Source organism: Dunckerocampus dactyliophorus, chromosome 9, assembly GCF_027744805.1.
Source record: "Dunckerocampus dactyliophorus isolate RoL2022-P2 chromosome 9, RoL_Ddac_1.1, whole genome shotgun sequence".
NCBI classification, from domain to species: Eukaryota; Metazoa; Chordata; class Actinopteri; order Syngnathiformes; family Syngnathidae; genus Dunckerocampus; species Dunckerocampus dactyliophorus.
The window spans coordinates 5299976-5322569 of record NC_072827.1 but is presented as its reverse complement, the minus strand read 5'-3'; the positions used below and the strand labels follow the sequence as shown (position 1 = coordinate 5322569).

The 22594-nt window shown below is 38.7% G+C and overlaps 1 protein-coding gene across 5 annotated transcripts in view; it reads right to left on the bottom strand.

The window, feature by feature from the left end:
- The window catches only part of LOC129187237 (contactin-associated protein-like 5), a 125577-nt gene that overhangs the window by 6896 nt on the left and 96087 nt on the right, over positions 1-22594 (bottom strand). For 3 of the 5 annotated variants that reach the window (XM_054786189.1, XM_054786193.1, XM_054786192.1), the window contains 10 exons: positions 21034-21190; positions 18812-18939; positions 16885-17055; positions 14366-14584; positions 12698-12937; positions 8838-9047; positions 5614-5747; positions 3797-3884; positions 3537-3737; positions 70-138 (listed from right to left, as the gene is read on the bottom strand). In XM_054786189.1, coding sequence (XP_054642164.1) covers positions 70-138; positions 3537-3737; positions 3797-3884; positions 5614-5747; positions 8838-9047; positions 12698-12937; positions 14366-14584; positions 16885-17055; positions 18812-18939; positions 21034-21190 — 1617 coding nt within the window. The remainder of the gene's footprint in view (positions 1-69; positions 139-3536; positions 3738-3796; positions 3885-5613; positions 5748-8837; positions 9048-12697; positions 12938-14365; positions 14585-16884; positions 17056-18811; positions 18940-21033; positions 21191-22594) is intronic. The other 2 variants (XM_054786190.1, XM_054786191.1) reach the window with 2 other exon arrangements.

Here is a 22594-nt window from a genome sequence, read left to right as displayed (position 1 = left end):
CAGCGTCTCCTTGTGTCATATTTGTGCGCGTGCACGCTTCCAAGCGGTCACGTTCAAAAAGACCTTCACCTGCTATGACGGCCACGTCGTTCCGCGTGTCACGCTGCTCCTTCCCGTTATTTGCGGTCACCGTTTGATCTGCAAAAATGGAGACGTTGATTGGAATCAGATGTGTGTTTTGCAGGAGAGTCGGCCTAAAAGACCACACAAGCCGCAACGCAAAGACCAAGCTTTTCAACACATTGTTTGATTTGGGTTCCTTTTTATGCCGGATGCCCTTCAAGAAGCACGACGCAGTATTTGGGCCGCATTGGGGAAAAAAATCGAAGATTTTAAGAATAAAGTCGGAAATGTACGAGAAAAAAAGTCGTACATTTATGACTTTATTGTCTTTAATTTATTCTCGTAAATTTGTGAAAAAAAAAGTTGTCAATTTGCAAGGACAAAGTTGTACATTTACGAGAAAAGAGTAACACATTTGCGAGAATAAAGTTGTAAATTGACGAGGAAAAAATCTTAAGTGTACGACTTAATGTAAAATGTAAAAATTTTTTCGTAAATTTATGAAAAATAGAGAAAAAAAATCGTACATTTAAAACTTTATTCTTGTATATTTACGACTTTATTCTCGTAAATGTACAATTTTTTTCTCGTAAATTTACCAATGTATTCTTGTAAATTTATTTGTAAATTTGCAAGAATAAAGTTGTAAATTTACAAGAAAAAAAGTTGTACGTTTGTGACTTTCTTCCTGTAAATGCATTCTCGTAAAATGAAAAATATTTGTAAATTTGCAAGAATAAAGTTGTAAATTTACAAGAAAAAAAAAGTAAATTTGCAACTTTATACTCGTAAATGTACGGATTGTTTTCTCGTAAATTAACTGATTTATTCTTGTAAATTTATTCTTGTAAATTTATGACAAAAAAGTTCAAAATTTGCAAGAATAAAGTCATAAATTTACAAGAATAAAGTTGTAAATTTATGACTTTATTCTTGTACGTGTATTCTCGTAAATTTATGAAAAAAACTGTACATTTGCAAGAATAAAGGCGTAAATTTACGAGAAAAAAAAGTAAATTTACGACTATACTCCTAAATGTACGATTGTTTTCTCGTAAAATTATTCTCATTAATTACGAGACAAAAAAGTTGTACATTTGCAGGAATAAAGTTACGAAAAAAAGTCGTAAATTTCGTGAAATTTTACACTTAAGACAATAAAGTTTTAAATCGACAACTTTATTCTCACAAATGTACGACTTTTTTTCTCGTAAATTTACAACTTAATTCTCGGAAATGTATTCTCGGAAATTTGTGACCAAAAAAATTGTACATTAGCAAGAATAAAGTACGAGAAAAAAAATCGTTTGACAACTTTATTCTCGCAAATGTACGACTTTGTTTCTCGTAAATTTATAACTTCATTCTCGTTAATTTATTCTTCTAAATTTGTGAGAAAAAAAGTTGTAAATTTGCAAGAATAAAGTCGTAAATTGACGGGAAAAAAATCATACATTTACGACTTTATTATTGATTTCGGACCTAATAAGTCCTAAGTCACTTATACTTGTATAATAAGACCTAATCTAACTAGCAAATAAGCTAATGAATGAAGGAATAAATAACACGTGTGTTTCAACAACGAGCATCACATTGTGATCGTTGCTTAAAAATAACTTAATAACCATGTTTCTGTTGAAAAAGCACCTGAAGTAATCCATTACAAATGTTCAAATACAATAAATAAACACAAAGTCTTGCTGATATCATTTTATCTTTATTTAAAAAAAAAAAAAAAAGGGGCTAGAGCAAGTGCGGAGCAGGGGCACTTTCTAAAAACAGAATTTAACAACAAAACTAAAAAAACAAAACATAAAACAATCTAACCAAGAAAAAGTCGCCATTTCATGAGAACAATGTCACAATGTGATGATGAAAAATAAGGTCATTTTAGCAGCGTAAAGTTGAAACCTATTATTATGCGTTTCCTTTCTTCTGACCTGTAAATGTTGTCACAATGTTGTTGTAATTCGTATAATAGGTCCCCTTTCGAGAAAAAAGATGCTTTTTTTAAAGTCCTAATATTATGTGAAGCAAACAAAACAACAAATAATTGTAATTTCGGGAAAATAAGGTTGGAGAAAAAGTAAAACAATGAAGGGAATAAAGTCACGATCTTATAAGGAGAATGTACAAGAAGGACGTTAAAACCCGCAGCTGGAATGAAAACAGCAGCTGGCATTTTGGCATTGGCATGGCACACTCATAGCACGTTATTTATTCATTTATTTGTATTATTTATCTGTATTAATGTCTCTTCTGTTGTTGTTGCTTCATTTATTGCTATTTATGTTTCTTATGTTCTTATTCTTTCTTGTGTTTTCTTTCTTTTCTTGGGAGAATGAACAGAATAAGGATTTCATTGCATAGCATAACTGCATGACAATAAAACTCTCTTGAATCTTGAATCTTATGAGAATAAAGTCAAAATACAAAGAGAAAAAAAAGTTGTATTCCAGTGGGAAAAAATACGCAGTTTTATGAGAATAAACTCGCAATATAATCATTTTAGCAGCACAGAGTTGAAATATTAAATACAAAAGGATGTTATTTTTTTTAAAGGTTGTAATAATATGAGGACCCAACAAAACAAAATGAATCTGCGTAGGCTCTCAGTCGTACAGGAGTTGTCCATCGAGGAAAAGGCTTCTTGAGGCGTCATCTGTACTTCTGTGAAGAAGGTGTCGGACGTTTCGCTCCTCATCCGAAGAGCTTCGTCAGCGAACTAATAAGTGCTGGTAGCCTAGGCCTTAAATACAGTAAGAGTGGGCAGAATTGGTGTGCCAACACCCTCCTTCTATTGGTTCCTTACACTAAGAACCCATCATTGAATCGGAATGGTGGTTTGAGGTTTAATTTGGACCCTGTGTTCAGCAGGTTACTGAGACCAAAACCCACAGCTCTTAGTCTTGCAAATGAGGTGAAGCCAGGGCCGAGCCAGAACAATAGATGCTAACGAGCCAGTATCAGAGTCGTTCATACCCAACTCAGGGAGCGACACTTCCCTTTTATCGGAGGTGCTAATGGCAGGATAGGATTATACCACTACTCCACCCAGGCTTAGTGTAAGGAACCAATAGGAGGAGGGTGTTGGCACACCAATTCCGCCCACTCTTACTGTATTTAAGGCCTAAGCTACCAGCACTTATTAGTTCACTGACGAAGCTCTTCGGATGAGGAGTGAAACGTCCGACACCTTTTTCACAGAAGTACAGATGACGTCTCAAGAAGCCTTTTCCTCGAAAAACAAAATGAACTTTTTGGAAAATGAGATTGGGGGAAAAGTTATAATATTATGGGAATAAAGTCCTAATATTACGACAAGAAAATTGACATTGAAATATCTGGAAAATAATAATAATTTAAAAAAAAACCCTGCAATATGGGAAAAAAAGAGTGAAGTGGGACTAATAATCTGTTTTCCCTCCTGTATGACAACGCTGAGAAGCAGTTATGTCTTGAGAGATATCTACCTTGCAAAGATCGGGAGGAGGAGTCGGCCAAAGCGCCGCAGTTTGATTGGACGAGGGGACCGCGCACGCTGACCAATGAGCTTCCGGGGTTGGTCAGCGCCGCCTTGAGCAGAGCCACGTTGTTGAACTGGACCAGCGAGAGGCAGCCTACGAAACCGTCGGACGCCGCCTCCGTCACCTCCCCGCTGAAAGCCTCCCATCCTGGAAGGACGCAGACGCTTACGTTTACGTTCTCCCGCGCCGCAAGACGGACGACTTACCGACGACTTTGCCCAGCGTCAAGGTTCTCATCAAGACCGGCTCTCCGTCCGAGGACAGGGTGTACTTCCTGTGGATGTCCTGGTCCAGCTGTTGGAAAAGAAAGCGCAATCTCAGTTCTTCTTAATATATCAGCACATATCATAGCAAGCCCCTAACACCATGCATGTGCACCATTCTTTAACCAGATGACGGCACGTCTTTTCCTTGTTTTCCTGATCAAGTACGAGTCTTCAACGACCCAAACAAGCCCATACGGTCTTCCACTAATACGGAACGTGCTTTTCTTGTTTTCGTACATTTTAAAGAGTCAGCAGTGAGCTCGACGTGCGTCTTTTCGTTGTTTTCATGAGCTTTGCTTCGCAGGCGCATCGTGTCGTACAAGTTTATGTAAACATTGAAAGACCAGTTCAGAGACTTCAACGAATGTACGCGTTAGGGTGGGGTGATACGGACCTGGGATGTATCACGACATGACGATATCATCTTCTATAAAAAGCTTAACCCATACAGCGAAATACACAGCAGGTGCCTTTAGCGTCTAGCACAGTAAGCCGGGCGAGTGTCGACGTGCTCGATGACTCTCTCTCGCGCTTCATGACACACTCTTCCCACTCAACTCGGCGCTTGAGATGGTAGAAGAAAACGGTCGCGTTCCCACCTTTTGCCGTCACCGTTGTTTTGCAAACTTTGCATATTATGGTCTCTGGCTCCACCTCTGCTCTTTCGAAACCAACGAGCCACTTCCATAGTACAGCATACCTGACGTTTAGCAACAGCCTGGCTAACTTCTCTAATGGGACGTCAGCCTCTGCACACATTGCTACTAAATCTTCAACAAACTGTACTGCCCGTGCTTGTGGTTAAGGTCATCGGGCGTTGTAAAACGCTCCTTACGTTACACACACACACAACAGCACTAGCATGCTAAACATGCTAACCCCGCTAGCTTCCATTCATGCTCCGTGAGAGGAGGTTCCGGTGTTTATCGCCATTTCGTTCGGGCGGAGGCGGTTTAGTGTTTCTGATGATTCCACCAGGTTGTCATGAAGCGGGTGGTTTGTGTTGGGCGTGGCCAGCACGTAGAGGAAGGAGGGTATCAGAGGGGTCGCGAGCGTGTCGCACTCGTGGAGCAAGTGATTGGTGACACCCACGTGCTAGACTGGACTGCCTTTGCCCGTGGAGTACTGGACACAGACATGGACGCCAGCTGGACTGTCATGTGGATGCGTTTGTTGGTGAGCAGAACTGCGGCTTTCACTCCGTGTGTTTGAATTATACGTTGCGTCGCCTTATTTGTGTGACTTTGGGGACTTTTAGCGTCTTCTTTGCAAGTTCTCGTAAAGATGGAGGAGCGTTTGAAGTCTTCCACAAACCTAGCGTATGTGTCAGCCTCAGCATGAAAGTCAGTATGCTGCATATGTACCAAAAAGCGAGTGTAAGGACCATTAGATGATGTTAAGGCGCATGATAAACACTAGCAGTTTCATGAATGACGTACAACAACAAGTGTTTCGCTGGCATGCAGCATTAGCGTGTGAGCAGGTGGCGTTGCCGCGTGGGTGCTGACTCTGTCGACTGTGTTGTTGTTTTACGAGGAGGAAGCGAGGGAATAAGTCACGTTATCCTCGCTAACGGCGCCGTAATGTTTGGCTACTGTTTCAGCGCAGTAAACTAAAGTGTGCCGAGTCAGCGGCGCGCACCGCGTCCTCCGTGCTTCATCAACAACCGCCCCCCGCCCCCCCTCAAAAGCACTTTTTAAACACTTGATAACTTTCTGGGGTGTTTTCCAGCCTGCATTTGCACACACACGACTCACCTGGACATAAACCTTGTCCTCCACTCTGTGGATTCTCACACGATGGAGACGCCCGTCTGCCAGGTTGGCGGAGGTAGGGCGCAAGACGTCTGGCTTCCTGTCCGTCTGCAGGTGGTACCAGATCTGCAGACTCCCTGGAAAGCAGGAACATCAACACTGCAGAGGTTTATTCACACTTGACTTACAACATGCCACTTTCAGTCGGAATGGAGTCTATGGGACTGTAGTATTCTTCACTGGCCACTAGGTGTCATTGATCAGCGCTTAGACTCCTCACTAAGGTTCCCGAGGGAACACATTTACTGTAACACTGCTTCTCACATGGCTTATTTACCTTTATTTTGTCTGCTATATTGGCTAATAGTGTTCAGCCATTTAAAGCTGCCATTGTGGAATTACATTGGAAATACACTGTCCTGAAAAAAACAAAAAAAACTGCTAACGTGTGAGTGTATATGATCTTATTTATAGGTGGTCAGCAGGTTTCTATGTCTTATTTTCTCTTATTATATCTACTATATTGGGTAATAGGAGTGTAAAGGTGACTATAGGGGTGTTATTTCATGTCGAGAGGGCTCTAATAATGTTAAAAAGTTTACTTCTATGTCTTATATGTCTTATTTTCTTTTACTACGTCTACTATATTGGGTAATAGGAGTGTAAAAAAGTTGACTATAGGGGTGTTATTTCATTTCTAGAGGACTCTAATCATGTTAAAAAGTGTATTTGAAGATGGTCGGCAGGTTTCTCTGTCTTATACGTGTTATTTTCTCTTATTATGTCTACTATATTGGGTAATAGGAATGTAAAGGTGACTATAGTGGTGTTATTTCATGTCTAGAGGGCTCTAATAATGTTAAAATGTATTTGAAGGTGGTCAGCGGGTTTTCTATTCAAGATTCAAGAGAGTTTTATTGTCATGTGCATAGTAAAACAGCAGTTATACTATGCAATGAAAATCTTATTCTGTTCATTCTCCCAAGAAATGAAAGAAAACACAAGAAAGAATAAGAACATAAGAAACATAAACATAAATACCAATAAATTAATTAACAACAACAGAAGAGACATTAATACAAATAAATAATACAAATAAATAAATAAATAAATAAATAAATAAATAAATAAATAAAGTGCTATGAGTGTGTGCGTGTGTTGCGTGCGGCGTGTGCGAGTGCTTCGTTGAGAAGCCTGATGGCCTGTGGGTAAAAGCTGTTTGCCAGCCTTGTGGTCCTGGACTTCAAACTCCTGTAGCGTCTGCCTGACGGTAGGAGTGTGAATAATGAGTGTTGTGGATGTGTGCTGTCCTTGATGAGGTTGTGTGTTCTGCGTAGGACTCTAGATTTATAAATGTCTTGCAGTGAGGGGAGGGCTGCCCCAACAATGTTCTATGTCTTATGTGTCTTATTTTCTCTTATTATGTCTACTATATTGGGTAATAGGAGTGTAAAAAAGGTGACTATAGGGGTGTTATTTCATTTCTAGAGGGCTCTAATAATGTTAAAATGTATTTGAAGGTGGTCAACAGGTTTTCTATGTCTTATGTGTCTTATTTTCTCTTATTATGTCTACTATATTGGGTAATAGGAGTGTAAAAAAGGTGACTATAGGGGTGTTATTTCATTTCTAGAGGGCTCTAATAATGTTAAAATGTATTTGAAGGTGGTCAACAGGTTTTCTATGTCTTATGTGTCTTATTTTCTCTTATTATGTCTACTATATTGGGTAATAGGAGTGTAAAAAAGGTGACTGTAGGGGTGTTATTTCATTTCTAGAGGGCTCTAATAATGTTAAAATGTATTTGAAGGTGGTCAACAGGTTTTCTATGTCTTATGTGTCTTATTTTCTCTTATTATGTCTACTATATTGGGTAATAGGAGTGTAAAAAAGGTGACTATAGGGGTGTTATTTCATTTCTAGAGGGCTCTAATCATGTTAAAAAGTGTATTTGAAGATGGTCGGCAGGTTTCTCTGTCTTATACGTCTTATTTTCTCTTATTATGTCTACTATATTGGGTAATAGGAGTGTAAAGGTGACTATAGGGGTGTTATTTCATGTCTACAGAGCTCTAATAATGTTGGAAGATTGTAAATAGGTTTTCTATGCTCTAACTATGAAAATATTGCGTTCATTGATATCGAATCCTACATTGTGGAAATTCACTTAACGCGGTCGGGTCTGGAACCATGATGGATGGCTGTATATTGTTTTAGTCTCTTCGTTAATTTAAAAATAATAGTGATTTTTTTTGTCAAGAGAGACAATTTTCAGTCAGATCCTAACAAACCATGGAATCCAGGAAGTGAACTACATGTACTGTACTAGATGTAGAATGGATGGGGGGTAGGATTAAATAAGCTTTGCTTCTTCCTACTCCTTTTGGACATGTGGAACTGTCAAAAAATGATTCACGAGATGTATTCCATTGTAACCTTCATGTTCAAATAAACTAAACCAAACCAAACTAAACCAAACCAAACCTGACGCGCTGTATGTGTTTTTATGAGCTCACAAGACCAGAAAATACAAAAGAAAAAGCTTTTACATTTTTTTCAAGACTAATGCAATAATGTCAAAATAATGTGCAGCATTAGCGTGTGAGAAAATCATGTAATTTTCATAGCATAAAGTTGAAATAGTAATGAAAAAAATAGGTTATTTTTGTTGAATGTCATTATATTATGAGAAACAAACAAAACAGAATAAAATTGTCTATTTTTGGAATATTAGGTTGGGGGAAAAGTACTAATATTATGGCAGCAAAGCCAAAAAAGTTGAAATAGTTGGAAAAAAAAATTAGAAGAAAAAAACAGCAGAAATAAAAAGTAAACTGTCATTTTACAAGGATAAAGTCAAAACAAGTTTTTGAATAAATTATGAGAAAAAAGCTGCACACTAACGAGAAAAACAGCCGCAATTTCACACGAATAAAAGTGATAATATTATGAAGAAAAAAAAATCATTTTAGAAGCATAGTCTTGAAATATTTAAATTTTTTTTTTAATTAAAAAGAAACACAAATTTGGAAAGTTGGGTGGGGTAAAAAGTTCTAATATTATGGCAATAAAGTCAAAACTATTTTGCGAATAAAGTTGAGGAAAAAATGGTGTATAAGTGCTGATATCCACTACTGTATATACTGTAAGTTCTCAGCAGATCCACCGTGCATGTGTTGCTTTTATAGCAACATAGCAGCAAACATGAAGGTCTGGGTGTGACGTACCGTTCCTGGCGAGGATGACGGCGATGTACTGCCGGCTGAGGGTGCTGACGGACAGCAGCATGGCGGGACAGCGCGAGGTGATGAAGCTGAAGGAGACGTCCTCGCGGGCGCGGCTGCTCTCCGCCCGCGAGCTTTTGTTCAGCATGACGGAGAACGGCTCCTGAAGCGTGTAGGTCAGCGAGGACTCCTTGTCGAAGGACACCGACACCTCTGCAACACGGAAGCGCGGCAGCTGGTTCACAAGTGGAACACTTACGCACGTTCTGGCACGTGTAGGCGCCACGCCGCACGTTCATTCGCGTTCCACCTCCCGTTCTTCCCAGAACCATTTGTTTGCCGTCTCCGACAGCGGCCGCAAATGAGAATCGAACAACTGTCGTCACGCCATGAAGCCACGCTTGATTGATATCATCACCCTCCCCCCTCTACATAAAGACGTCAACCAGTCGGACGCCATATTTTGTCTCCAGGCGAGGTGATTGGACGGAGACATTTGTCCAGAAAGACATTCCAGTGGTTTATTGTGTAGACCGTCTTGGTCCTGTAGGTACTGTAGGTCCACTAATGTCCCCCCTAGGACTCATTCTTTGCCTGCAAGCTAGCAGCTTTTACACAAAGGAAGACGTGTCCACAACACGCAAACCTCAATCAGTGCCATTAGAGCACAGCCCATCCAAAAACAGCGGCGCACTCTTGTCACGTAGAGGATCTTTGACAAGAGGTTTTGGCACAAGCTTCTTCACATACATACAAGCAGATGGAGAGACAGACAGAGAGTGTTTTTGCAACCGGTCCTCAAAAACAGCATAGCCCTTCTTACATACTGTATAGAAGATCTTTGACTCATGTTTTTTGCAGGAGGCTCCTGTCATATAAAGGATCTTTGACTAGTGTCTTTTGCAATAGGTCCTCAAAAACATCAGGGCCCTCATGCCATATAGAGCAGTGGTCCCCAACCTTTTTTGACCCACGGACCAGCTTGTGTTGGTACATGATAGCGATCTAATTTATCTTATTTATGATGTATTGTGTAAAACCAAGACATGAATAACATCAAATTAAAAGCACAAAATGAATGGCGACCCACCATCCACCAGTTCAAGTTCAAGTTCAAGTTTTTCCAGAGAGATTATTACATCGCTCTTTGACGTGTGTGGTAAAAGGCAGTACGCTAGCATGAATTAATTTAAAACAAATGTGCACATTAGCACTCAATAAGCCATCAAAACTTACCTTTATGCATTCCCACATAGTATCAGCATTTGACACCAAATAAGAGGTGAAAGAAAAATGGTAAAAATACAGTATAGTAGTCTATCTGTGCGACATGAGATAAAGTTAGCAATTTGACTGTTTGACGTGTGTGGTAAATACAGTAGTAGTCTATCTGTGTTAGCACACGCTCAATGGACATGCGTCAAGTGAGACGGATGTAACAGAGAGAATCCGGCCACTTTTCAAAATAAAACATAAAAAAAATGAAATAATGGGGGGTTGGGGACCACTGATATAGAGGATCTTTGACTAGTGTTTTTTTTTCTTTTTGCAGTAGGTCTTCCAAAAAAGCACAGCCCTCCTATCATCTACAGCAGTGATACCCAACCCCCGGGTCGTGGGTCATTTGGTACGGGGCTGCACAGAAAGAAAACATTATTTCCATTATTATTATTATTATTATTTTTTCATGTTTTATTTTGAAAAGTGGCTGGATTCTCTTTGTTACATCCGTCTCAATTGATGCATGTCCATTGTGCGTGTGCTAACACAGATAGACTACTACTGTATTTACCACACACGTCAAACAGCCATGTAATAATCTCTGGGAAAACTCCAGGCTTGAACTGGTGGATGGTGGGTCGCCATTCATTTTGTGCTTTTAATTTGATGTTTTTCATGTCTTAGTTTTATGCAATACATCATAAATAAGATAAATTAGATCGCTATCATGTACCAACACAAGCTGGTCCATGGCTCAAAAAAGGCTGGGGACCACTGCTCTATATGGCATGAGGGCTCTGATGTTTTTGAGGACCTAAAAACAACCTAAAAACCTAAAAAAAAACTAAAAAAACCTAAAAACGTTGGGGACCACTGATCTAGAGGATCTTTGATTGTTTTTTTTGTTGTTGTTACAGGTGCCTCCTGTCATATAGAGGATCTTTGACTCATGTTTTCTGCAGGAGGCTCCCGTCAAATAGAGGATCTTTGACTAGTGCTTTTTGTGTGTGTGTGTGTGTTTTTTTTTTGTAATAGGTCCTCAAAAACAGTAGAACCCTCCTCTCATACAGCGGATCTTTGACTAGTGTTTTTTGTTGCAGGAGGCTCCCATCATATAGAGGATCTTTGACTATTGTGGTTTTGGTTGCAATATGTCCTCAACACAACAACAGCAGAGCACTCCTGTCACATAGAGGATCTTTGACCAGTGGTTTTGCAGTCTTTCTTTCTTTGAGTATTATCCATTTGTTGGATAATAAGCGTGTGCAGGAATGGATTATGACGGGCGCCATCAGGTGGTCGATAGCCTAAAGGCCCCTGAGTAACACAAAGCAAACAACTGGTTGCAGGCGGCGTGCCTTGCAGGGCGGTGGCGACTAAAAAAGCCAATGGCGTGAAACGGTAAGTCGTTTAGGCCAACCTACCGACCAAATCGCCGGCCGAGATAAAAGAAGCGGGTCGTGGAAGATAAAGTAAATGAAGCCCAACAGGGCCGTAAAAAGAGACAGGAAGGAAGAGAGGAGAGAGAAAGTACACGCTGCAGGAAAAAAATGATTGGACTCAGCCTTGCAGAGAAATAAGAAGCTTCTCTTAATCCTCACTGCGCTGCAACAAGATGACGTGGGAAATGTCATCAAGGTGACCCGAGATGAATTAGACCACAGGAAGAATGCTGTGTACGCTAAGCGGATTGATAGTACGACGACTGATACTGGTGATACTATTACAGCATATTTACACAGCATGGATGACTCATTTGGGGTTGAAGGGCAGGGAGGCGCTAATTAGTCATGCAAGCACACTAATGTCCCCTTAAAGCGACGCTTCTCAGCTGCTCAACGGCAGCGGGACCCACCGTCACCCCTTCACTCATTCAATCCCAGCCATTTTTCCAAGGAGAACCCCTTTAGTAGCGGCCATTTTAGACCATTTGGACTGATCTTCTACCAAAAGAAACATTAGACTCCTGTTTTTCATCAGAAAAATAAAGTTTCTTTCTACCTTTTTCCGTTCTTTAGTAATCAGCAGTAGAACATAGGCAAGTTTCAGGAAAATATCAGTGACTGACTAAAAAAGGGAGAAAAGCAGCGTTTTGTGAAAAGATACATTTCAAGCATAACTTTCACTTTGACACAAATATTTTTTTTTTCCTTTTTGACAGCTCAAATATCTAAACAACTATACCACAACATAAACAAAATAAAACCCCCAAATGTTTTTTGCGTAGCTATGTGATACAACAGTGCTAACATTACATTTAACATCATCAGAGCTGGTACCTTGAGGAAGGAGGTCTTGTTTTAAGATGTGTAGCGAAGCCTGCCAAAGGCCAGAACTTGAAAAGTGAGCGTTTTGAGTGCCTCTTCTCTCAAAAGTGGAACAAACAAGACAATGGATTTTCATCATAAACACTTGATACTGTTAGAACATCGTTTAAAAGTATGTTTTGCACAACGAGGGACTTGAATTTTTTGCGGGCATTTCTGTTTTTGCAACAACTGAAGAAAGTTGTAAGGATGAGGCCCTACAGCTAAAAAGCTCTGCTATTTTCCGTCATCGCACGGCGCACAGTAGCTTAGCATCTTGATGGCGCAGAGGTAATGGAGCGTCTCCCTCCTGCGGTGTGATTAATGGAGCGTTACCTTGGTTACAGGAGGTCCCCGCGTAGGCCGACTGCGAGCAGTCGCACACGTAGCCGTTGCTCTTCTCGATGCACCTCCCCCTGTTGTGGCAAAGGCTGCTGGATCCGCTGCAGTAGCCGGGGCAGCCGGCGCTCACGCCCGGGGTCATCTTGGCGCGCTCCTCCAGGTCCAAGCCCCGCCCGTTCACCAGCAGGCTCCTGACGCAGCCCAAGAAGCCCCTCTGCAGCGACGTGGTCCCGCCTGCCAAGACCCCCGGCTCGTTAGAGTCTAACTGTTGTAACGTACATTGCTTTCCTAAACATTAAAAGAGCAGTTTAGAGTCCAACGGCTCAGTGTTTTCAGAAATATAAATTAAAAAAAACAATTGAGTCTGACAAACAATGTACTTTTTTTTTTTTTGCAAACATTAAAAGACAATTTTAGAGTTCAACTTTTATACTGTACATTTTTTGATGAACATTCCAGGCAATTTAGAGTCCCATGAAAGTCACGTACATTGTTTTTGGTAAACATTAAAGCCAAAGTAGCGTCCAACAGATGGAACGTACGTTGTTTTGGTCAACACTGAAGACGGTTTTAGAGTCCAAAGAAGATACCATACCGTTTTTTGTAAACATTACAGAGAATTTGGAGTCCAGCGAAGGTCATATTCGTTGTTTTTGTGAACATTAAAGACAATTTTGGTCCAACGAACATAATGTTAATTTTTTTTGGAAAACATTCGAATTTTAGAGCCCAACTTTTATGATGTACGTTGTTTTCCCAAACGTTAAAGACGATTTTAGCGTCCAACAAACATACCATTCCTTTTTTCGTAAACGTTACAATTTAGAGTACGGTAACTTAACATAAATTGTTTTTGTCAACTTTAGAGAACATTTTAGAGTCTGAAGAACAGAATGTACTTTTTTCGTAAACATTAAAGCCAAGTTAGTGTCCAACAAATGGAACGTATGTTGTTTTTGTAAACATTAAAGAACATTTTACAGTCCAAAGAACAGAATGTACTTTTTTTCCTAAACATTAAAGGACATTTTTGGGGCCCAACTATTATGACGTATGTTGTTTTCCTAAATATTAAACGACCATTTTCGAGTCCAACGAGCAAAACGTACGTTTTTGTGTAAACATTACAGAGAATTTACAGTCCAACGAACACGACACCCATTTTTTCGTAAACATTAAAGCCAATTTATTGTCCAATTTAGTGTCCAACAAATGGAACGCGCCTTGTTTTGGTCAACACTGAAGATGATTTTAAAGTCCAACGAACATACCTTACGGTTTTTCGTAAACATCGCAGAGAATTTTAGAGCCCAACTATTATGACGTACGTTGTTTTCCTATACAGTAAGGACGATTTTAGAGTCCAACACACATACCACACCTCCTAAACGTTACAATTTAGAGTTCAACGGAAGTAACTTCAAATGTTTTTGCAAACATTAAAGAACATTTTCGAGTTCGAAGAACAGAATTAGCTTTTTTTTCCCGTAAACATTAAAGTCAATTTTAGGGCGCAATCATTATACCGTATGTTTTTTCATAAACATTACAGTCCAACGAGCGTAACGTACATTGCTTTGGTAATCATTAAAGCCAATGTAGCGTCCAACAAATGGAGCGGGGGGGGGGGGGGGGGGTCCTTTTCAGACTTGACTCTCGTACCCACAAAGAGTTGGCTGCTCAGCTTTAAGGGCAGCTGCTGGTCGGCGGGGGCCGCCAGGAAGCGTGCGGGGAGCTGGTCCACCTGCAGCGAGGCCTCCTTGACGTTGTGGTCCGCCCTGACGTGGTGCCACTGCCTGTCGTTCAGCGGAAGGTGGGACTTCACCGACAGCAGCGCCGCACCGCTTCCCACGTCAAAGGAAAAGGACACCGTGGAGGGAGCTGGAAACCACAAACACACATACGGTATATCTGGAAATATACGTACTGTGTTACAATGGGATGTGTATTGTTCCCTGTGTGAATACACAACACAATTCCCCCGTCAGGTTTGTCGACAAAGCTGTGTGTAATGAAGAACATCACCTCCGCTGCAACAAAGCATCCGCCGCGGCGCTCACGCTCGCTCCTCTGAATGGAAAAGCACCCGGCGCTCGTCACGGCGCCAGACAAGAACAAGCTCACAGCGCCCGAGTGCATTCCTTCATTATTTACATACATTTTCACAGCACATTGCATTACGCTCAAAAGGCCTTTCGTGGACGCGCCCGCTTCCTGGCGCCTTTATCGAGGTCACGTTTGAGCGCCGCAAGAGCTCCCTGCGCTTTTATCACTGTGCAAAATGACATACACACGCTCGTATATATATATATATATATATATATATATATACATATATATATACACATTTATATATTTAACAATAACGTAAATGGGAGGGTTAACAATGACATGAATTTGTGTTCCGTTCCTTTTGGCTTGAAAGAGAGGCGGCACATTCGTCACTGCTGGAGTTCACATATTTCACACTTAAAGACGCCTTCTATGACTGTTCTGTTTTCTGTACCGCATACACTAAGTCCCCTACTAACGAACATCCGACGTGCGGACATTCGGAGATACGAACACAAGCCGACTGGTCTATTTTTTCATGTGTTTTGCCTTATAAGTCAGATTTATACTGCTACATGCTTGACCAGCAGAGGGCACTGTGACACTGCTAATGGGACCAACAGATACTGGAAGATGAGGAAGAGGAGAGAGGAAGGCTAAGAGTTGTATGATACAACCCGGACAGAGCGTGTGATTCAAGTTTATGAAGAGTTAATAGGCCTGCTTAGTTCTACACCACCCACAGAACACTACCTCTTTTAGAAGAGTCTAACCACGACCATTTGTCCTTTTTTTCAATATCTCCTCCTCTACCACCATCACCGACATGTGCTCGACCACTCCTCTTCAAAGGTAAATAACATTTATCATTACGTATTATTATATCATTTTTATTATTGTTTTTTTTCATTAATTATCCTCGTTTAATATTACTACTGCATCCAAACTCATATTTACATACATACACATATACTGTATATGTATACACGTACATGTAGTACCTATATCATTGGTAATATTACCTTTTCCCTACTTAAGAACAACTCGACTTAAGAACGGTCGTCTGGAACCAATTGTGTTCATTAGTTGGGGACCTCGTGTATTTGCAGCAATCCCTCGCCATTTTGCCCTTATTCTATCACGGCTTGTCAAAAATATATTCATGAATTTTTATGATCATTATTTTAGAGGTATTCTTTTTATTTATTTTATTTGATTGATTATTGTTTATTTTATGATTCATATTTTATAAAAAACTTTTTTGGGAGTTGTTGCTGTTTATCAATTTATTATTATTTTTCTTATTATTGTTTACTTTTATTATTAGGATTATTATTTTAACAGGTATTTTAACAATTAAATTGTGATTAATAATGACTCTATGATTGATTAGATTTTTATGTTTGTTAATAAATAATTGTTGCAGTATTTATTTATTTATTTTTTATCATTAATTTTAATCAAAAATTACAATTATAATTCTAATTTATTTACTGTTACTTTTATAATTATTTATTTGTTATGATTATCATTTTATACGTTTTCCTTATATTTATTTTTTATGTTTATCATTTTATAATTTTTCTTATTATTTAGTTTTATGATTATTATTTTAACCGCATTGTTACATTATGTAATTTTAATTAATTAATTTTTATTATTTTTATTTTATAATATTATTTTTATGTATTAGATTTTACTATAATTTTCTAATAATTATTATTTTATAACGACTTTTTCTTATTTATTTATTGATCAATCCGTCGCCACTTCGCCCTTTGAATTTTGCGGCTTCAGTCTATCACGGATTTTAAAAAATATATTCATTTTAAAAATCAGTGCTGTTTTGTAGTTGAATGCGGCCAATTAGAACTAAAGATTTTGCATATTTAAGCCCATTTTACATAGTTTTTTTTCCCCTAAATTAAGCATTTTCAAGCATAAACATAAACCAAAATACAAGGCATTCAGAAAACACATAAAAAAAATCTTGTGGTGATGTGTAGTGTCATACGCTGGTCACTAGGTGTCAGTAATGTTACACTGATGAGAAAACAGCCACCCCAGGCAGTACTGTGCAGACCAGGTAGAAAAAGAACGACGCCATGTTGTTGTTGGCGTGGACTCACAGCTCAGCTCCACTCGGACAAAGTCCTTGAGGCCCAGGCTCTCCACAAACACCCCAGAAGGAGCGCTGGTCTTGAAGTAGAAGGAGATGTCAGAGGCGGGCTCGCCGGGCGAGGTGGGGAAGTAGAGGTACGACGACTCCTGGTAGAACGTGGCGGCGTTCCACATGGACCCTGAGGGAACAACGCAAATAGATCGATACATACGCGTCGTCAAGGGAGCGTGGAGGAGTGTGGAGGAGTGTGGAACAACATCAGAGAAACAGCAAGGAGGATTACGGCCACATGGAAAAGATTTCAATAATCTTCAATACACTGTGATGTTGTAAATACTGTAATATTATCGCAATATTAGGCTAAAATGACATTGCATTTTTCAAAATAATAATTTTGACAATAAGAATTAAGTTTTAATAAAAAAAAAGAACATTAAAAATACACATACTATAGATAAAATTGGGAATATTATGAGAATAAAGTTGTGCTTTTTAGAAAAGAATAAATGTAATGAAATCCATAAAATAAAAATGTATTTAAAAAAAAAGAATGCGGTCATATTTTTGAGGGCAGAAAAACATGAAGTGGAAAAAATGTAATACTACAAAAATGAAATTGGACTTGAAATGTTTTTTAAATACAAAAATCTCTAACCCCCCCCGCAAACTGATATTGAATCTTTGAACATGTTCATAATAACTGTATTATGAGAATTATTTTTTTAAAGAATTGTATTTTATTTTATTGTTACAATTATTTTATAATTATTTTAATCGGACTCATTTGTTTTATTTTATTGTTATGATTATTATTGTTATTATTTTCTTATTTTTAATTTTATTTTTAGGATTATTATTTTCTTCATCTTTACTTTATTTTGAAGTTTATTATGTTTCTTCTTTTTATTTATTTTATTTCTAGGATTATTATTTATGATTAGTCTTCTTTTAATTTATTTAATTTTATTTTGAGGATTTTTTTCTTATTATTTGTCATTCATTTATATATTTAGTATTATTATTTAATGAATACTTTTGTTATGTATTTATCATTTATTTATGTAGGTGTTTTATTCATTTTTTTCTTATTATTGACTTTATTTTTCTTCATCTTTATTTAATTTTATTTTTTAATTTATTATTTTTCACCTTTTTATTTTATTGTATTTCCAGGTTTATTATTTTATAATTATTTTCTTCTTTTTCTTTATTAATGTTATTTTTGGAATTATGATTTTAAAATTATTTTTATTAATTTCATTTTATTTTTAAAGTCATTGTTCTTCTTATTATTCATTCATTTAAATGTTTAGGATTATTATTTAATGAATATTTTTGTTATTTTGCTATTTATTTATTTATTCATTTTTAATGCTTATTTTATTATTATTTTCCCTCTTATGATTGACTTTTATTTTTACAATGATTACATTATAATGATTCTGTCCTTATTTATTTAGTTATTATTTATTTTTATGATTATTATTTAATTTGGTTTTATTTTTATGATTATTAATTTGATTGTATTTTCCAATTCCAATTCCAGTTCTTTTTCTTCTTACTTTTTTATGTTCATTTTCATTTTTAGAACCTTGAACAATAAAGAATGAGCTGCGAGCCACAACTTTGGGCTCCCCTTCCTTCATCAATGAATAAATAAGCAAATATGAAAAAGACGTGCATGTGGATTTGCTCCAAAATGAAATGGATTATTTTTTGGCACAAAGTACTTCCCGTCACTGCGTTTTGCAGAAATAGTCTTTGGAAAATCCTGCTCGCACTAAATCCTGTCAGTCAATCAATCAATAGGCCAAGCTAACAAACACAGAAAGTGTGGATTATGTCGCAGAGGCTAAAAAAAAAGCAGTCAAAGTGGCCTCTTCCATGAGACCTGGTCCAGACCCCCGAGCCCTCCATCCAGTGTGATCACCTACTGTCTCCATAGCAACGCAGAGGCCCCACGTGGTAGACGGCCTGCGATCCGGCTCTCCCGATATCCCCGATCACGACCTGGCTGACCGGTAGGTGGTCTCTGAAGGAGAGGACGCCCGTGTCGTTGGTCCTGCGACAGACGCGGAACAAAGCAGCCAATCAGCAAACCGACACAAACGGGGGGTGGGGGGATCTCGACGGGAGCGGGAGGTGAGGGCGGCCATTCTCCCGCGTTAGCACAGAAGGCAGAGTAAAGACATTAAAGCAATTTATCAGCGGGGAGACAAGCGCCCGCGGAAATATGCAAACGGCGCCGAATCGGCTTTGGAGTGGATTAACGCGAGCAAATGCAAAGACACTTCAAGCGCTTTAAAGCAGGAAAATTCAAATGAAGCTTTGCTTGCCCCCAAAGTTCTAATAGTTTGATGATTGCATTATTATGTGGAAGCTACCGCTTCAAAAGTGAGAGTCTAAAGATGAATGAACAGATGAATCAATTACTGGATTATTGGATGATGCAGCTTTGTACAATTCCTAAAGCTCACACGTTATATGCTGTATTATTTATTAAAAAAAAACAACACATTCTTCAATTCTGTGGTGGATTGGACGTGAGTGCCAGCCTTGATGCTGGAATTCCGGACGCATGCACGCTAACTGCTGCCACACATCACATACAATGTCGTAACTAACGTGAAGGAGTGCGATAGGAGGGAACTAGCATAGCTGTGTGCTAGCTACAGTGCTAACATTACACTTTAACATCGTGCTAGGTTAGGACTGGCACTGAGCTGGACAGCCTGACATCTGTGGCGGAGCAAAAGACACTGAGGTGGCTCCTTTCCGTCATGGACAACCAGCATCATGTCTGTGGCAGATTACTATCACTGTCTTGCTCCACTGAAAGACTAAGCAGCTCATTCATTACCTGCGAATGCATTTGTTCCGCACTCACTTTTAAAAATGTATTCTTATGCTATTTTTTTCTTATCTATCTATATCTATCCATCCTCGTCTGTAGCTGACTGACGGATTGATGGGCGAGGTTTAAGATGTGTAGCGAAGCCTGCCCGGGCCGGGCAAAAATGACAACCTTATTTTGTTTACTTTGTTTCTCCTGATTTACGATTAAAAAAAAAAAACAACAACCATTTTTCTTTAATATTTCAACGCTATGCTACTAAAATTAGATTTTTTTTCCTCGTAATATTAAAACTTTATTCATGTAAAATTGCAACTTTTTTTCTCGTTAGAATAACACTTTTTTTTCTCCTAATAATTTGACTTTATTCTCCCAAAATTACAGCTGCTTTTTTCTATTTCTGCTGTTTTTTATTTCCAACTATTTCAACAATCTTCTTGTAATAATGACTTTGTTTCCATAATATTCCCCAACCTTATTTTCCAAAAATGACAGCTTTATTTATTTTTTCTCGTAATATTACAATTTTTCAAAAATATCAAATTTTTCTTTAATATTTCAACTTTATGCCACTAAAATGACATTATTTTTCCTTATAATATTACCAGTTTACTCCTGTAAAATTGCAACTTTTTTTCTTTTTACAATTTGTTGTAATATTTTGACTTCATTCTTGTAAAATTACTTGGGCCCGTCTCTTCTGTCAAAAGTGAGAGGGATGATGGATCATTCACACGTTTGCTGCTTATACACCGCGTGCACAATTATTATTATTAGCCAAGGCAGTATTTTGACCATATTTCTCATTTTTCATTCAAAGATGGGCTTGTTGGGGCTTTTCAGGTGGAAGCTGGACTCAACTCAACTCCCCAACGTACTGCCGCTTTCTTCACACAGCGGTGCAGGAAAAAGTGTGCATCATTCAAGAAGACCCTGATTTGTATGCAGGACAACGCTCCATCTCACGCAGCCAAGTAGTCCACTGCGTGGCTAGCTAGTAAAGATCTTCAAAAATAATGACATGACCCCCCGCAGGCCACACTTTGGACACCCCTGTGCTCTAGTATAGTATGGTGTAGTATCAAAAGTGATGCTGATATGATTTTAGAGCACCAGAATTCATTTTAAGACATGTAGCAAAGCCTGCTGTTTCTATGACATCACGGAAATTGGACCCGCCCTTTTCTCTCACAAGTGGAGCCAACAAGGGAGGGAGATGATAAGATTTGGATCATGAACACTTATTACAGGTACTGACTTGGCACCAACACCATGTGAGCATGGGTGAGTTAGCGTAACTACCATGAGTCTGCGTCGGCGTCACAGTTGCAGAAGTAGTTCATGTCCGCACAGTTCTCCGCCAGGCTGCAGGAGCACTGCTGGATTCCCGGCAGGAAACCTCCCCAGTAGCTGCGCTTCTCCCCGTGACGGTCCAGCCACCAGGACAGCGGACTCCCGTCTACAAGAGCGCAGGAACACCACAGCATCACTAGTGCGCTTCATCTAGCTCTGCATGCGCTTCAAAATGTTGCTACGAGACTGTAATGACTCAGGTTGTTTGCAGTCTATTACAACATTGGTTCTGCATCATTTCAACATCATTTTTTTACACTTTATTGTATAACTTTTGTGTGTGCTTGTATGCTCATGCTAATGTCAGCATGCTAACACTTAGCATAATAATATCTTCCTATGAAAATGTTAACATGCTAATAATAGCATTCTAACACCTAGCATGATAGTGCTAAATGTTCATATAAGTGTCTACCCATGAAGATGGATAAAAATGCTACTATGCTAATATTAGCATGCTAGCAATGCTAAAATGCTAATGTTAGCATGATACCACCTATCATGATAGTGATAAGTGCTTATACATGTGTCTACCCATGAAAAGAGCAAAAAAAGGCTAGTGTACTTACGTTAGCATGCTAGCAATGTTAGCATGCTAACACCTACCACATGGTAGTGGTAAGTGTTTATATACAGGTATGTGTCTATCCATGAAAATAGCAAAAAAACGTTGGTATGCTAACGAGGGAAAGGCTACTTGAGACGTCATCTGTACTTCTGTGAAGAAGGTGTCGGACGTTTCGCTCCTCATCCGAAGAGCTTCGTCAGTGAACTAACAAGTGCTGGTAGCCTAGGCCTTAAATACAGTAAGAGTGGGCGGAATTGGTGTGCCAACACCCTCCTTCTATTGGTTCCTTACACTAAGCCTGGGCGGAGTAGTGCTATAATCCTCTCCAGCTATTATGGTATTATGGTATGCTAACATTAGCATGCTAACACCTAAAAGTGATCTGACCATTTTATTGTGCCGTTATATGCACAAATGCTGAAAATCATCCTATCTCGCAACGTTGAAGAATCCTTTCATAAATTCCTAGATCCAGAGAGTGATCCGGAACAACCCCAAAATTTAATCAGTTCTTCCATATCTGATTTCCGACAAAGCCTGAAAATTTCATCCAAAACCATTCAGAACTTTTCAAGTTGTTTTGAACACAAACAGACACGCAGACAGACATACACATCTGGATGCACAGGCCGCGCGCGTTACGCTTGTCGTAGTGTTCTGCGCCACGAACGCTGCTGACTCAGCAGTATTACAACATTGGTTCTCCTGCCTCTGTGTTGTGCAATAATCTTTCATAATGTCTTCTTCCAATGAATTCATTAAATATCATGCAATCAATTATTAATTCAAATAAATATAATAACATTAAAATATATTTAGGTAATTTCACATGTCATTTTTATAATATAATGAAATAAAATAAATAACAATTCCATCGAGTTCTTTTTTTACAATTCCAAAGTACTTGCTCGTAAATGACCAGGTGGTCAAAAAGAGTCTCCA